Source organism: Arachis hypogaea, chromosome 7 (assembly GCF_003086295.3).
Source record: "Arachis hypogaea cultivar Tifrunner chromosome 7, arahy.Tifrunner.gnm2.J5K5, whole genome shotgun sequence".
NCBI classification, from domain to species: domain Eukaryota; kingdom Viridiplantae; phylum Streptophyta; class Magnoliopsida; order Fabales; family Fabaceae; genus Arachis; species Arachis hypogaea.
The window spans coordinates 12,698,886-12,717,818 of record NC_092042.1 but is presented as its reverse complement, the minus strand read 5'-3'; the positions used below and the strand labels follow the sequence as shown (position 1 = coordinate 12,717,818).

The 18,933-nt window shown below is 34.5% G+C and overlaps 1 protein-coding gene across 1 annotated transcript; it reads left to right on the top strand.

Moving 5' to 3' along the window:
- Positions 1-17,534: 17,534 nt before the first annotated feature.
- Positions 17,535-18,068, top strand: LOC112701147 (uncharacterized). The gene has a single exon (XM_025751945.1). It carries the CDS (start codon positions 17,535-17,537, stop codon positions 18,066-18,068), a length of 534 nt encoding a protein of 177 aa, XP_025607730.1.
- Positions 18,069-18,933: the final 865 nt, after the last annotated feature.

Below are 18,933 nucleotides of genomic sequence, written 5' to 3'. Positions count from 1 at the left end.
AAAAGAGTAAAATATTGTTTTACTTTCTAATGTAACGTTTTATTATTATCCCCAAACTTTTTATTTCGTCTTATTTTAATCTTCTGGTCAAAATTAAATTTTTTTTGTTCCAAGAATACCCTTTTCACCACTATTTTTAGCTTTTTTTTTTCTTATTTTTTTGTCATTTTTCGTCTTAGATCAGTATAATAGCTACTATGAATAATTATTATTTCTGTCGTTATTTATAAGAAAATCATAATGAAAGAAATGATATTTTTGAAAGAAAAAATTTTAATTTTGACCAGACGATTAAAAGAAGATGAAATTAAATTGTTGAGATAAAAAAATAAAACGTTTCAAATATAAAGACAAAATTAAGACTTAACACAAACTTTAACAACTAAAACAATACTTTACTCTCTCAACAAAAATAACAAACTCTAAATTCCAAAATATAAATATTAAATCCTAAAATTTAACAATCAAAATATTCAAATCAAAAAACAAAATGCAATTTGAATAAAATAACAAATTCTAAATTCTAAACACTAAACATTAAATCATAAAAAATTAAATTCATAAAAGATAATAAGATGAGTAAATTCTAGAATTTTTCATACGAACAAAAATAAATTATCAAATAAGTATTTAAATAACTAAAATATACTAAATTATCAAATAAATATTTCTCATTTTTTTTATTATTTATTTCTCTCAGATAATTTATTATTGTTTGATCTTTGACTTTCTAATAAGAATTTCGTACACATATATCAGAGACAAAAATATGGTGATAAAATCAAATGTTAAAAATTTTATAATACAAAAGTTAAGTGGGAAATATTCTTTTAGAAAATATATTAACATTTCTATATCTTCAATCTTCCTCTTATATAGAGGGAAAAAAATAGATTCTCTCAACTATTTTTTTATTTCTTCAATAATGTGTAAATTATCATCTTATACTTTTTAAATGAAATCAAGAAAAACTCTATGAGAAAAAATACTATATGATAAAAATTTAATGACATTTTACTAAATAATTAAAAAAAATTGAGAGAATCCACTCTATAAAAAGATTATATTTGATTAGATATTTTTTATTTTTTATTTTGACAAGAATATAAGAGAAAGTGAAATTTCTTTGCAAGACAGAAACAATACAATTAGGTAAGTAATAAAATTTAATCTTTATTCAACCAACAAAATTTAAAATCCATTTAAATAAATGTGTGAAATATATCTTTAAATTTAGTGTCTCATATTTTCTCTCTCTTACATTTAAAATTCAAAACCAAATTCTCTAAAAATACAACAACAACAAACAACAACAACAAAGCCTTGTCCCACTATGTGGGGTCGGCTACATGAATCAAACGACGCCATTGTGCTCTGTTATGTATCATGTCTACAGAGAGACCGTTTACTTGTAGATCTCGTTTGACCACCTCATGAATGGTCTTCTTAGGTCTTCCTCTGCCTTTCGCCCTTTGTCCTTCTTCCATCTCATCCACCATCCTGACTGGATGTTCTATCGGTCTTCTTCTCACATGTCCAAACCACCTGAGACGCGATTCAACGATCTTTTTTCACAATGGGTGCTACTCCAACTCTCTCCCTTATATCTTCATTCCTTATTTTATTCAATCGCGTATGACCACTCATCCATCTCAACATCTTCATCTCTGCTACACTCAGCTTATGTTCGTGCTCCCCTTTAACCGTCCAACACTCCATACTATACAGCATAGCCGGTCTTATAGCAGTGCGATAGAATTTACCTTTAAGTTTTAAAGGCACTTTTTTGTCGCATATAAAACCAGATGCACTCCGCCATTTTGACCAACCTGCTTGGATCCTATGATTTACATCTTGTTCAATCTCTCCATTATCCTATATGATGCACCCAAGATACTTAAAACTTTTAACTTTTTCTAGGATGTTTTCTCCAATCTTCACCTCTATATTGGGGTTTTCCCTTCTCAGACTGAACTTACATTCCATATATTCCGTCTTGCTACGGCTTATGCGCAGACCATACACTTCTAAAGCTTCTCTCCATAACTCCAACTTTTTATTTAGGTCTTCCCTTGACTCTCCCATAAGGACGATATCATCGGCAAAAAGTATGCACCATGGCACAGGCTCTTGGATGTGCTCTGTGAGTACTTCCAGGACTAATGTGAAAAGGTATGAGCTTAAGGATGATCCCTGGTGTAATCTTATACCAATAGAGAATTCTTTCGTCACACCACCTTGAGTCTTCACACTAGTTGTGGCCCCATCATACATGTCTTTAATTGTCCGAATATATGCGATCCTTACTCTCCTCTTTTCTAAAACCTTCCATAAGACCTCCCTTGGTACCCTATCATACGCTTTTTCCAAATCAATAAACACCATATGTAGGTCCCTTTTACTACTACGATACCTCTCCATTATCCTTCTTAATAGGTATATCGCTTCAGTGGTAGATCTTCCTTGCATAAATCCAAATTGATTCTCTGTTACTTGTGTCTCTTTTCTCAACCTCCATTCTATCACCCTTTCCCATAACTTCATAGTATGACTCATAAGCTTAATCCCTCTATAGTTTCCGCAACTTTGTATATCCCCCTTATTCTTGTAGATAGGTACCAACGTGCTCTTTCTCTACTCATCATGCATCTTCTTTGACCTTAAAATAGCAGATACTAATATATGATGATAAAACCAGACGTTAAAAATTCTATAATACAAAATTTAAGTGAAAAATATTCTTTTTAAAAAATATATTAGCATTTCTATATTTTCAATATTCCTCTTATAGAGGAAAAAAAATAGATTATCTCAACTTTTTTGTTTTAATTATTTAACAAAGTGTAAATTATCATCTTATACTTTTTAAATAGAATCAAGCAAAAATACGAGAAAAAAATATTAAATGATAAAAATTAAATAATATTTTAATAAACAATTAAAAAAATTTAGAGAATCCACTCTAAAAAAGAGTATATTTGATTAGTTATTTTTTTATTTTTTATTTTGTCAAGAACATAAGAGAAAGTAAAATTTCTTTGCAAGACGGAAATAATACAATTAAATAAGTAATAAAATTCAATCTTTATTCAACCAACAAAATTTAAAATCTATTTAAAAAAATATAAGAAATATATCTTTAAATTTAATGTCTCATATTTTCTCTCTCTTATATTTAAAATACAAAATCAAACTCTCTAAAAATAAATATATTTAAATTTAAAACAAAATATAATCCAAACAAGAGTAAGATATTGTTTTACTTTCTAATGTAACGTTCTATTTTTATCCCCAAATATTTTATTTCGTATTAGTTTAATCTTCTGGTCAAAATTAAAAATTTTTTGTTCCTAGAGTACCCTTTTTACTACTATTTTTAGCTCTTTTTTTTTCTTATTTTTCTGTCATTTTTTCTCTTAGATCACTATAATAGCTACTATCAATAATGATTATTTTTATCGTTATTTATAAAAAAATTATAATGAAAGAAATGATATTTTTAAAAGAAAAAATTTTAATTTTGACCAGGCAATTAAAAGAAGATGAAATAAAACTGTTAAGATAAAAAAATAGAACGTTTCAAATATAAAGACAAAATTAAGACTTAACACAAACTTTAACGACTAAAACAATACTTTACTCTCTCAATAAAAATAACAAACTCTAAATTCCAAAATATAAATATTAAATCCTAAAATTTAACAATCAAAATATTCAAATTAGAAAAAAAACACAATTTGAATAAAATAACAAATTCTAAACTCTAAACACTAAACATTAAATCATAAAAAAATTAAATTCATAAAAGATAATAAGATGAGTAAATTCTAGATTTTTTCATACGAACAAAAATAAATTATCAAATAAGTATTTGAATAACTAAAATATACTAAATTATCAAATAAATATTTTTCATTTTTTCTATTATTTATTTCTCTCAGATAATTTATTATTGTTTGATCTTTGACTTTTTAATAAGAACTTCGTACACATATATCAGAGACAAAAATATGGTGATAAAATCAAATATTAAAAATTATATAATACAAAAGTTAAGTAAAAAATATTCTTTTAGAAAATATATTAACATTTATATATCTTCAATCTTCCTCTTATATAGAGGGAAAAAAATAGATTCTCTCAACTATTTTTTTATTTGTTCAATAATGTGTAAATTATCATCTTATACTTTTTAAATGAAATCAAGAAAAACTATATGAGAAAAATACTATATGATAAAAATTTAATGACATTTTACTAAATAATTAAGGAAAAATTTGAGAAAATCCACTCTATAAAAAGAGTATATTTGATTAGTTATTTTTTTTTTATCTTGACAAGAATATAAGAGAAAGTGAAATTTCTTTGCAAGACGGAAATAATACAATTAAGTAAGTAATAAAATTCAATCTTTATTCAACCAACAAAATTTAAAATCCATTTAAATAAATGTGTGAAACATATCTTTAAATTTAGTGTCTCATATTTTCTCTCTCTTACATTTAAAATACAAAACCAAATTCTCTAAAAATAAATGTATTTAAATTTAATGCAAAATATAATCCAAACAAGAGTAAAATACTGTTTTACTTTTTAATATAAAGTTTTATTTTTATCCCCAAATATTTTATTTCATCTTATGTTAATCTTCTAGTCAAAATAAATTTTTTTTCTTCCAAGTATACCCTTTTCACCTCTATTTTTAGCCCTTTTTTTTGTAATTCTGTCATTTTTGCTCTTAGATCACTATGACAGTTACTATGAACAATTATGATTTTTCTCGTTATTTAGAAGAAAATCATAATGAAAGAATGGATATTTTTAAAAGAAAAAATTTTAATTTTGACCAAAGATTAAAAAAGACGAAATAAAACTGTTGAGATAAAAAAATAGAACGTTTCAAACATAAAGACAAAATTAAGACTTAGCATAAGCGTTAGCGACTAAAACAATACTTTACTCTTTAAACAAAAATAACAAACTCTAAATTCCAAAATATAAATATTAAATCCTAAACGTTAACAATCAAAATAGTTAAATTAAAAACAAAACACAATTCGAATAAAATAACAAATTGTAAATTCTAAACTCTAAACACTAAACATTAAATCATAAAGAATTAAATTCATCAAAGATACTAAGATGAGTAAATTTTAGAATTTTTCATACGAACAAAAATAAATTATCATATAAGTATTTGTATAACTAAAATATACTGAATTATCAAATAAGTATTTCTCATTTTTGTATTATTTATTTCTCTTAGATAATTTATTATCATTTAATCTTTGACTTTTTAATAAGATCGACGTACAAAATATCATATACTAATATATGATGATAAAACCAGAGGTTAAAAATTATATAATACAAAATTTAAGTGAGAAATATTCTTTTTAGAAAATATATTAGCATTTCTATATCTTCAATTTTCCTCTTATATAGAAGAAAAAAATAAATTATCTCAATTTTTTTGTTTTAATTATTTAACAAAGTATAAATTATCATCTTATACTTTTTAAATAGAATCAAGCAAAAATACGAGAAAAAATATTAAATGATAAAAATTAAATAACATTTTACTAAACAATTAAAATTTTTTTGAGAGAATCCACTCTAAAAAAAGTATATTTGATTAGTTATTTTTTTATTTTTTATTTTGTCAAGAACATAAGAGAAAGTAAAATTTCTTTGCAAGACAGAAATAATACAATTAGGTAAGTAATAAAATTCAATCTTTATTCAACCAACAAAATTTAAAATCTATTTAAATAAATATAAGAAATATATCTTTAAATTTAATGTCTCATATTTTCTCTCTCTTATATTTAAAATACAAAACCAAACTCTCTAAAAATAAATGTATTTAAATTTAAAACAAAATATAATCCAAACAAGAGTAAAATATTGTTTTACTTTCTAATGTAACGTTTTATTTTTATCCCCAAACTTTTTATTTCGTCTTATTTTAATCTTCTGGTCAAAATTAAAATTTTTTTGTTCCAAAAATACCCTTTTCACCACTATTTTTAGCTCTTTTTTTTCTTATTTTTCTGTCATTTTTTCTCTTAGATCACTATAATAGCTACTATGAACAATTATGATTTTTTTCGTTATATAGAAGAAAATCATAATGAAAGAAATGATATTTTTGAAAAGAAAAATTTTAATTTTGACCAGACGATTAAAAGAAGATGAAATAAAACTGTTGAGATAAAAAAAAAGAACGTTTCAAACATAAAGACAAAGTTAAGACTTAATACAAACGTCAGCGACTAAAACAATATAAACCCTATAAAATTAGCGAGTAATTAATCAATAAATTAATTTATAATAAAAGAAATTAAAAGTGTGATTTTTATAGTAAAATAGGATAGAGCTAATTAAAACAAGAATTTTGACACTAATTTTAAAAAATTTGGCCTAAGATTGAGTCGAACGGACCGAACCGAGTGGACCAGACCCATATTAAGCCCAAGGCCTAACCCAATTCAACCCAATTGAACAAAACAGCACCCCCTCCCTTCTTGGCATTCATTTTTCACGCTGAAACTCACTCAGCATGAAGGGGGAAGGAGCTCTCTCACAAACATAAACTTAAGTTGAACTTCAAACCAAGATAACTTTTGATTCGGAGCTCCGATTGATGAGTCGTTTACGGCCACGCATTCGTCTCGGAGTCTTCTTCAATTCTATTCAACTAAAGAGGTATGTATTTATCAAATTCGTGCCCAGTGTTCTGTGTCCCCTTTATGTGCAAAATTGGTTTGAGTTTTGAGTGATTTTGATGATTTTGGTGGTTTAGGTGCAATCTAACATTGGATATTTGTTGGATTATACTTGAATCATCAATGGATAAAGCAAGAAAACTCTAAACCCTGTAATATATAATATTTCTGGACACTTAGGCTATTGACCTATAGGATAGGATTGGATTAAATTGGTTGTTGAAGTTGTTGTATGACGATGTATGATGATTTGATGAATTCGGATTGTTTTGATGAATTGTGATGTTGATGTTGATAAAATGGTGTTGAATATTGAGATTAAGATTGATCATGATGATTTTTGGTGATATAATGATGATGGATGATTGTGTTGGTTGAGAAATGTTATAGTGTGAAATAATTGATAATTGAGGTTGAAGAATATGTAATGTGAATGAAAATTGGCGTAAATGGTGATTTGTGACACAAAGGGTAAGTTATGAGGTAAATTGGAGTTTGGTGTGATTTTAAGTTGGTTTTGGTTATGAACTTTAAGGATTTGAGAATTTAGTGATCCTTGGTAAAAATGGATTTTGGTGAACTTTGACGGATCATATCTTGAGCTACCATTTTTGAAATGGAATGAATTTTATATCAAATCAAAGATATTTCAAGGAGCTTTAAAACAGTATTAATTTTGTAGAAATCTAAATTTTATAGAGAAAGATATGATCATCGAAAGTTGGTGTCAGAAATATGAATTCTGTGATGTTGCAGAATTTGTGATTTCTGGTTTGTGCACACTACTGTGCACGTGCTCTGATTAGTGGCAAATTTTAACTTGTGCGCACGCACACCCTGTGTATTTTTAAAAACGTGCATTCGCACACTCTTGTGCGCACGCACACACAGGGGGGTTCCTACTGTTTGGGAGCGCTAGCATGCTCTCTACGCACACACCACCTACTGAATTTTGTAAGCTGTGTGCACACACAACATTGTGCGTATGCACACGCTGGAAGGTGCATTCTGTTGAGAGCGTTCGCACGCATCGTGCATATAAACATAATGAAGATTTCTAATTCCTGTGCATACACACACCTCTATGCGTACGTACACTTCTTGAAGATTCCTATGGGCGTGCATACGCACAACTCTATGCATACGCACACTGCCTTATTTTTCAATAAAAATCTTGTTTTTAACTGTTTCACCTTCCCGGCAAGCTTGTAAACTTCCGTGACACTTATCTAAGACTCTTTGGCTTGTTTTTGGATGTCAAATTATAAACATAGAGAAGGTCCTAGGTGAATTTAATTCGGTATTTCTGGTAAAAAGTTAAAGAACGGAGGCTTAGGTTTCTGGAGTACTGAGGACAGTTTTGGTTGAGTGAGGAGGCGGCGTATGGTATTGGTGATTATTGATAATGGATTGTGAAAGTAGTGAACTAATGAGTTCGGAATGAATTGTGAAAGTGGTGAACTAATGAGTACTGAATGGATTGTGAAAGTGGTAAACTACCGAGTATTGAATAAAATGATTATGCAAACCACTGATGAAATATTTTAATGAGATTATTGAGGCGCTATGCGCCTGGCAGGGATGGTGGTTAATCCCGCCTGTCAAGGTCGTGGCGGCGGCATAAGGACGGTGGTTAATCCCGCTTACATTGAGATGTGAGGTCCGTGGCAAGAGTATCCTGCTCACATCCCTTTGGAATCACTATAGTGTGCAGGCACTGACATCCTGGACCGTGATCCAGGTACAATATCTCGGGGGTTCCCATTATGAGACCGAAGGGCGACATCTCCATGGAGATGTGTCGGGTTGGCAGTTAAACCGAAAATGTGATATCACAACCAGATAGGACAGGCATTTATCATGAGCATCTTTTATCTATTTGCTTGCTTTGCCGACTTGTATTTCTTGCCTAATTGTATAACTTTTCTAATTGCCTATTTGAATTACTTGCCATATATGCTTATACTTATGCTTTACTTGCATTGTATTAATTGTGTATTCTACTGGAATTGAGGAGGTTCGGAAGGCGATGGCGATGGATCGCATGGAAGATAGGTTGGTGAAGGCTGTGGGACAACAGAGAGTTGTTAGTTTAGAAATTCACTAAGTTAGATTACCCCCTTTATCATTATGGTTTTAAGTGATGTTTTCATGTTTTAGTTATGCTTTAAGTTGAATCTTGTGATGGATATGAAGTTCTAAGATTGCCTCTGGCATCCTAGAGTCTTATATCTTACATCACTAGGCACTGTTACCATACTGAGAACCTCCAATTCTCATTCCATACTCTGTTGTTGTTTTTCAGATGCAGGTCGCAACCCACCTCGTTGAGTTGCTTTGATGGTGACAGAGCAGAGGATCCTTGCTATGTTTTTGGAAGTCTTTTGGTTTATTTTGTTTAGCCTCTCTCACTTTTGTATTTATTTTTGCCTAGAGGATTACATTGAGAGGAAGTTTGTATAAGCTGTTTTAACAGTCTAAACTCTGTATGTCTGTATGTAACTAGCCGGCTTAAACTCCGCGAGCGACGGCTAGATCTCTATATTATTATCTTTTGATATATCTATATACATATACCTTGACATTCGTACGTATATCTTGTGCTTCGTTTACTGTAGCTCTGTGAGTACGTTTTGCGCTTTTTGAACTCTGTTTTTGAGCTTAATTCTTCATCGGGCTTCTAGAATATATTAATTCTTTCTATATTATACGTATGAGCGTTAGAAATGTAACACCCTAATTAGCCTAAGCCTTACCTCGCATCGTAAAGCAGAGGTTAATCAAATATTACGACAGTTCTAAGCTCATACATATAATAAATAGAAAGAATAATATAATCTAGAAGTCTAATGAAGGGTATAGCTCAAAAACAAGATTTGAAAAGCACAAAACATACTAGCAAAGTTACTAGCTTAAGGCACAAGGTACAGATGTAATATAACAATAAATAATAGTATAATAGCATAGGAATCTAGTCACGACTCGCGGAGTTTGAGCCGACTAGCTATATACAGACCAACAGAATCAGACAGTCAAAACAGCTTATACAAATTTTGTTCTCTCATATACAAGCCTCTAGGCAAAGCAAAATACAAAAGTGAGAGACATATACAAAATATATCAAAAAGACTCAAAGAAGTATCCGGGTCCTCCGCTTCTGTCACCAACCAGACAACTCACTGAGGTGGGTTGCGACCTACATATGAAAAACACAATAGAGATATGGTATGAGAAATGGAGGTTCTCAGTATGGTAACAGTGCCCAGTGATGTAGGATATAAGACCCCGGAACACCAAAGGCAGTCCTAAGCTCCATATCTATCACAAGATTCAAACTTAAAGCATTCTAAAACAGTTAAGCATAATATAAACCTTAACATAAATAAACTGGGTAATCTATCTTAACGGATTTCTATTCTAACCAAACACCGTTGTCCTACAGCCTTCACCAACCGATCTTCCATGCGATCCCATCGCCACCGCCTTCCGAACCTCCTCAATCCCAGCAGAAAACACAAATAGTATACAATGCAAGTAAAACACAAGTATTAGCATATAAGGCAATTAATTCAAATAGCAATTAGGCATGTTATACAAATAGGCAAGCCATTTAAAGTAGTCAAAGCATACAAACAGATAGAAAATGCATATGATGAATGCCTGCCCTACTGGCTGTGATATCACATTGTCGGTTCAACTGCCAACCCGACACATCTCCATAGAGATGTCGCCCTTCAAAATCATCAATGGGAACCCCCGAGATATAGTGCTCGAATCACTGTCCAAGGTTTTGCGCCTGCACGCTCTATTGACCCGAAAGGATGCGAGCGGGATACTCTTGCCACAGACCTCAGATCTCAATGTAAGCAGGATTAGACCACCGTCCTTACGCCGCCGCCGCTACCTCGATAGGTGGGATCCAACCGCCGTCCCTGCCGGGTGCATAGCATCTCATAATCTCATTATAAAAATGATACATCAGTGGTTTTCAGGAAGCATTTTCAGCATAACATGAATCTATCATCTCATTCAGAGTCCTCGACTCATCTCAACCACTGTCAATTCACATTTCCATTCCAAACACAACAGTTTATCAGTTCTAATCCCATATACCAATCATCCATCACATACCATCAAACCATCCTCAGTACACACAAAACATAATCCTCCGTTTTCTAATTTTTCAAAATAATATCATCTGAAACCCTTAAATTCTTTCCCATGTTTTAAATATCCAAAACTAGGCCCAAAAGTCTTAAAATAGTGTTAGAGAAGCTTACAACCTTGTTGGAAAGGTAGAATAGTTAAAAACAAAGAAAAATTGGAGAAACAGGGCGTGTGCGTCCGCACAGGGGTGTGCGCGCGCACACTCTGGAGAGTTTTAAATCGTGTGTGTACACACATGTGTCAAAACTTACAGGGTCTATTCACCCGCACAACCTGTGCCAGCGCCCCCAACAGACTGGCTTCCCCAACGTGTGCGTGCGCACAGGTCTGTGCATATGCACAGGTTGTAATTTTCTCTTGGTGTGTGCGCACACAAGTTGTGCTAGCGCCGTAAGCAGATTGCCTTCCTCTGTGTGTGCGGATGCACAGGTCTGTACGTGGACACAGGCCAACATTTTTGCAGAGGTGTGCGTGCGCACACGGCTGTGCGTGCGCACATATCAGAAATCACAAAATTCTGCAACTTTGTAGAATTTCAGATTTCTAACACCAACTTTGAATGATCATAACTTCCTCTACAAAATTTTAAATTTTGCAAACTTTATATCGATTTAAAGGGTTTTCAAAGATCTTTAATTCTAAACAAATTTCAATCAATTTCGAAAATTGAGGCAAAAATTATGATCAGACGAAGTTCACCAAAAACCCAATTTTACCAAACTTCACAATTTATCAAATTTCCCAATTTTACAACTTAAACCAACCAAAACCAACTAGCACCATTCCAAACCCCATTCCTCATCAAAATCCACACTTTAAGACATATTGCACCATTTTTACTACTCTTTCCTTTACATTTCAACATTCTCAACCTTGAATATCAATATATAACATATCAAGAAATTTCCCACCAACACATTCACAAATTCTCATTTCATCAACATCAATCTTCCTCATCAACTCATTCATACTCCACATTAATGACAAAAATACACATTCATACAAGTTCATCATACATCACATTCCAACCCCATTATCTCAACCAACATTTACAACATCAACAACCCAAACAATCATCAACAACATATAAATTCCAAACCTATCCTATGGGCCACTAGCCTAAGTATCCATGAAAATTATATACTACATAGAAGAAACCGAAACCATACCTTGACCGATTTCCTATATGCCCTTAACCCAAAGTTGAGCACAAGCTAGGCTTTCCAACACAATCCAAGCCACCAACAATCACCAATAAGCTCCAACAAGTTCAAATACTCACCACTTCAAGCTATAACACACATAATTCATAATAATTCAACCTAGGGTTTATCAAACTTAAAATTTCACAAGGGTTCAAGAGTTCTTACCTTTCTCAATAGCTTTGGAAGCCAAAACCCAATGCTAAGCAAGGATTAAAGTGAACCTAAACATTCAAAATAAAAAAACTCATTTAACCCAAAGCTCTAATCACCCAAAATTTTTGAGAGAAGAACTGGGAGAATTTTGAGCTTACATTACCAGTTTCTTATATGAGTTTTGTAGAGCTCTTCGCAAGAGAAGAGAGGTGTGAAAAGTGTTCTCTTCTTCCTCTCCTTCCCTCTTTCAAATCTGAAGTGTGTGTGTTTATGAGCTGAGGGTTCATTAAATGAACCTTATATATGTTGGGTTTGGGCCCAACTTAGGCCCAGTCCAATCCGTTAGCGTTTTTAACCCGTTTGGCCCAACTTCGGGCCAAACCTTTAAAATTAACGCCGGTTTTCAACTTCTAATATTTTTCTAAGGTTTTTGACGGTTTTCACTTTTTCTCATGCGGTACCGGGCAGACTTGAACCGGTTCAACTGGTTCAATTGCCAGTTTGCAATTTTTTATGGTTTTTCGCAGAAAACACATTTTCTTACTCAGAAAGACATACTAAGTCCAAAAATCACCTTTAAATCCTCAAATTCTCTCTTTAACTTTTTGGAATCTAATTCGGACAATATAATCACTTAATTAACTGGTTGATTAGTTGCGGTTCTTACAAGAACTGTCATAACCTTGCGAGGTAAGGCTTAGGGTAATTATGGTGTTACAACAAGTCTAACATTCACAAAGCTCTTTTGTGTGAAAACTAAAACCTCATAGCTTCCTATGATACAACGCACTTAAAAACTTGACCTGTTCCAACCATCCGTGAACAACATCTTAAAGGATTAATGTTTCGCTTGCTGTGCCTAAAGATCACACGTGGTACTAAATTAATTTTGAGCTTACCCAAAAGGATACAAGCAAACACCGAAGAACACAAACAAGCAAGTATATGCATTAGAGGTGGGACTTGAAATAAAAGAACCAATTACATTCAAGAAAGGTAGAAGAACAAAGAATCTAAGCAGACATATGCAGTTAAGATCAATGGAAATGCATATGAACAAAGGACAGGGTTGGAGAAGAATCAATTTATTTTTCAAGAAAAAAATCTGAAACAAGGATTTCAATGCAAACCATGAAAGAACAAGATACGCAATCAAGTAACCTCGAGATGCAGCCTCTAACGTTTCCCAAACCTCGCGACAGTCGTTATCTATTAGTTCTATTTCGTCCATGACAACCCATTAGTGTTCCCATATACATAAATCACTAGTATTAAGCCGGCCAAACTTAATACTAGGAAGTATGCAATGATAGACTAACAACTTTAATCATCAGACAGTCATGCATACAAAACTCAAACTCTTGTTAACAGAACAAGTCACAAAGCATGACAGACATTCAGAGTATGCAATGAAGCATAGTCAGTCCATTCTCAAGGCTCTAACAGGAATGAACTGCTCTGATACCATAATGTAACACCCTCACTATCAGAATGTCACGCTTCTGGTTGCGCCACTCTGATAGCAAGAGGTATCACGACGACTTCATGTACTTAATAATAAAATATGAGTCTTTGACTCGAAACCGTGTTGCTATTTTATTTGAAAAATTGGAAAATACTTTTACAATAAAATAAACAAGCATATACATAAGCAAAACTTCTTACTCAAGTAACTTATACATATTAGATACATACAAATCATACAACTCCTATCCCTCTTACAAAAATTATAATATTAATGGCGAGGGAAAAATGATAATAGCTAAACTAATACATCTATATCGCATAAGTTAAACAAACAAAAAAACTCTTCATAAGCGTCTTCGTCTGTTTCCTGAAAAGAAAGTCTGTAGGGAAGTGAGAACATCATCCTCGAAAGGGTTCTCAGTAGAGGATTTTTAAGAATTGTCGTAAAAAGATATTGTAATTAAAACTATTTTCAAAACATAGTGATTATCAACTTATTATTCAAATTTAAAATTCGTATCTCTCACAAAAAATTCCATGTAAGATAACATTTTAATAAAAACTTATCTCTAATCCAGTTAATCATGGCCTCCGGCTCAAACATAACCAAATATTGGCCTCTGACCCAAATCAAAATAATTCACCATCGAAACTCAATCTCAACATTTAGAAACAATCACAATTCGATCATCATCATAACAACCTTAAACCAAGTACAACACCCAACTAAGCATCTTCAATCAATCAATAAACTATTCAAACTAGCATTTACATTCATTCCAGGCAACTCAATTCAATTCTTAAAACTTGCAAAATCAAAAAAATATATTTTTCTTATTAATATCGACTTAAAACAATTCTTAGTAGTAAATTAAGTTTAAGAAACGGCCCCTACCTCAGCTCATTGAAACTCGCAAAACCAAACGCGCAAAGAAACCACTTTCTCTCAGCCCACACTCAGCGGCAGCCGCAACCACAGCTCCACTATATCCACAGCCACAACAGCAACTTAAAATCACCAACATGCAATCGAGATTCGACCCTAATGCATTAACGTCGCAAGAACCTCAGCATAAGTTAACAGAATAGTGACTAAAAGGAGTTTTCAGAATGGAAACGCTTATCGCAACTAAGAAGAAATAACTAAGCCAGCTAGCGGCAGATCCGGTGGAGGTTTCGGCAGCCAGAGGCGCGGTGGCGCAACCTCCAACAGCAGTAGTGGCAAACGGTGGCGCTCTTCTTCCCCTGTGCATCCCTAATTCACACATCTTCTCTCTCTTCCCTGAACGGCGATGCACAGTGGTGACAGAGCACAGATGACGGCGACGGGCTTCCTCTCGACGATGGCTCCTTCAATGGCAGTAAGACGCGACGGTGGCGATGCGAAAAAGCGGCAACAGCATGCAGGTGTGGCGAGGACGTAGCTTCCTTCCCCTTCTCCATCGATCTCTCTTTCTCTTCTGCTCCTCGGCAACCTGATTCTTGATGGTGACGCAATGGCGACGCAGGGATAGCGGCAATGCGTGGTTCGACGGTGAGCTCCAGGGCGTGGCGCGGTGTGATGGCGGTACGGATTGGACGGTGTGGCAACAAGCTTAGCCAGCGACTCCTCCCCTCTCTCTCTTCCCCTTCGCTGGTTCAGGCTTTGATTTCTCACCTTTTCTCTCTGATTTCCCAGTCTCTGAAGCATATGTTATGTTGGAAGGGGGTTTGTTGGCTCTCATGGATTTGGAAGAAATGGGAAGCGGTGTGGTGGTGAAGGGATTGGAAAAATTAGGGTTTCATTTTGGGGATAATTAATAATATAATTAGAGTATAAGATAGTATTAAAAATTAATTTTAATCTAATAAAATTATCTTTAAAAAAAGTACTATTTGTTCATCAATGTATAAATTATATTCAAATAACTATTAATTAAATAAAAATTAGAAATAATTAAATTATTTTTTTTATATTTTCAAAATTAAATTCAACATCGAAATATTAAATTAATATAAAAGTCTCTAAAAATATCTCTTTAAATAAATAAAATAAACCATAAATAATTTATTATTAAATTTCTAAAATATGGAGTCTTATATATTGGCCCTAAATTTTGTTTGTGCTCAATCACCAATGATAAATAAACTCATAATTAATATTAGGATTTTTTATTTTTAAATTATTTAAATATTTTATTTATTAAAATATACAATGTGTCAAATATTTATATTTTTATACTATCATTATACATCTTAGATATAAAAAATAAAAAAAATATAAAAAATATATATAAATATAAAAAAGTATATACTCGTTAGTATTTAAAAATAAAAAATCATTAATATTGTATATATATATATATTATATATATATACTCGTTAGTATTTTAATTGATTATTTTTTCTATAAAAAAAATTTAAAATTATACTTTAACAACAATATCATAAATTCATATCTCATTATTTGTCATTGAATAATTCTTGACTTTAACCCTCTAAAAAATAAGTCTAATTAAGTAATTATTAACTCCACTGTATCTAGTTGACCCGTTTAATGAAATAAAAGTAAGATTTTGTTATAGTGCATGATTTATTATATAAGAACAATTTAAGTTATTTTTTTATAACAATTTTAAATTTGTCGTTATTACTATATGTTATAATGATAATTATATATTTTTATAGCTATTAAAAAGGTCTTTATTAGCAATTATATAATTACTGTCAAAATTTTTTGGCGACAAAATATAAGATAATTAATGTTTAATTGTTGATAAATTTTATGACTATTTTTATTACTACTAAAAATAAAATAAATTATTGCTAAAAGTAATTTTTCTAGTAATACAATTGTCAAAAATTTAAAATTTTCAACAGATTAATTTTTTATCAGTCGAAACAAAAGATATATATATATATATATATATATATATATATATATATATAATATTGTTACGACCTAGCCCAAACTAAAATATAGGCCGGTCCGACTCAGGCACCACCCGACCCGAACGGTTGGGGGCGGGGCGCCTCTATCACCGTCCCGAACACGCGTCCATGACAGCTGCTCTACAGCTGTGCAAGGGAGGCCTCAAAGGAGGTGGGCCTGTCCTTACGGAGCCCACCTCTGACACGGTATAAATGGGAAGGGACATAACCTTCCCCCAAGGTACGTGACCTATCACTCACCCTTTTTCACCTGCACACTCTATTGACTAGAGCGTCGGAGTGTCTTTGCAGGTGACACCCCCCACTCCTCGCACGAAGTACTCGGAACATCGTCCTCGCCTGCCCGGGAGCTCGCGACTAGGCAAGACCCCCCATTTTATCGACCAGGATTCCCGTCCGAACCGTTCGGTACCCGACCTACCGAACATTGGCGCCGTCTGTGGGGATCGAACCAAGCTGAATGGAGATCGTGCCGGGTCCAGGGGACCACGGGCGTGCAGCAGCTCCCGAGGGGGCGGCCTCCGTTGCCTCACCCCGTGGGAGGTTAAGATCCCCTCCCCGACGAATCGGGGTCCGGTCCAGAGCTCAAGAGGGGCGCCCCTTCAGGGGAACAGGCAGTGACAGCGCCAGGATAATGCAGGAGTTGCGCCACAGGGTGCAGAACCTGGAGCGCCAACTAGCAGACCAAGAGCATCATCAGCAGACTTCCGACCCTAACTACTCCTAATCCCCCAAGAACCGGGGAAGAACCTCCAACCAAAGCAGTCGCTCCCGGCGCACTTTCGTATCCAGATCAGAATCGGAAAGTAGCCGGGAGGATCGGCGACGCCCTAGGAGGCCAAACGATACAATCATCTACGCCCGGGGCAAACGGGCGTGTGTCATGTGCGGAAATGGAGAAAGAAGGTCCGAGAGAACACGGCAACCTGTCATCATGGGCGCCACCCCATTCCACCCTTCCATTCTTGAGGTTCGGTTGCCGAGGCACTTCGACAAACCGACGGACATGAGGTATGACGGGACGCAAGACCCACAAGAACACCTAACGGCCTTCGAGGCCCGAATGAACCTCGAAGGAGTGGGAGACGAGGTAAGGTGCCATGCTTTTCCAGTCACCCTGGCAAGCCCAACGATACGGTGGTTTAATAGCCTCCCACACGGCTCTGTGGCCGGCTTCTCGGACATCAGCCGCGCCTTCTTGGCGCAATTCACTACTAGAATTGCAAAGGCAAAACACCCAATTAATCTCCTCGGCGTGACCCAGCGCACCGGCGAGATGACCAGGAAGTATCTAGATCGGTTCAACGACGAATGCCTAGAAATCGAAGGGCTAACCGACTCTGTGGCCAGCCTCTGTCTGACGAATGGCCTTCTTAATGAGGATTTTCGGAAACATCTCACCACCAAACCGGTCTAGACGATGCATGAGATCCAGACCGTAGCCAAGGAATACATAAATGATGAGGAAGTCAGCCGAGTCGTGGCTGCCAATAAACGGCAGCCTTCCTACAATCAACCTAGGCAACATGCTAACGGTGAAAGGCAAAAGGAGCAGGCCAGAGACGGAGGTCCGAGCAAGGCACCCAGGCCATTTCCCCGGGTAGGAAAATTGACCAATTACACCCCGCTCACTATCCCCATCATGGAAGTCTACCATACAGGGGGAACAAGGGCCTCTATTGTGACTATCATAAAGGCTACGGGCACCAAACACATAACTGCTTCGACCTGAAGGATGCGCTAGAATAAGCAATCAGGGACGGCAAACTGGCCGAATTCTCCCACCTCATCAGGGAGCCGAGGCGATGAGATCGCGATCACGATGAAGATGGTAAAGCCCGGTCAGCGAAATGACGACAAGAACCAGAAGACAACGATCACGGCCTCACCATAATAAACGTGGTGACCGCCAAGAACACAACGCCAAAGTCGAAGTCCGCGCACAAGAAAGACACTAAAATTCTAGCCATTTCCTCCTCGCCGGCGCGAAGCTCCAAGAGGTCCCCGACCATTTCATTCGGGCCAGAGGACCATTGGTTCGATGAGATCCTTGAGAACCCACCCATGGTCATTACGGCTAGGGTAGGAACCGGCCTCGTCAAATGAATCCTTGTTGACACGGGGGCAGACTCGAACATTATGTTCCGCAACGTGTTCGATGCGCTTGGATTATGGGACGCCGACCTCATGACTCACCAGCACGATGTCATAGGACTAGGCGACCACTTCATTAAACCGGACGGGATAATCTCCCTCCCAACCTCCGTGGGACAAGGGCAAGG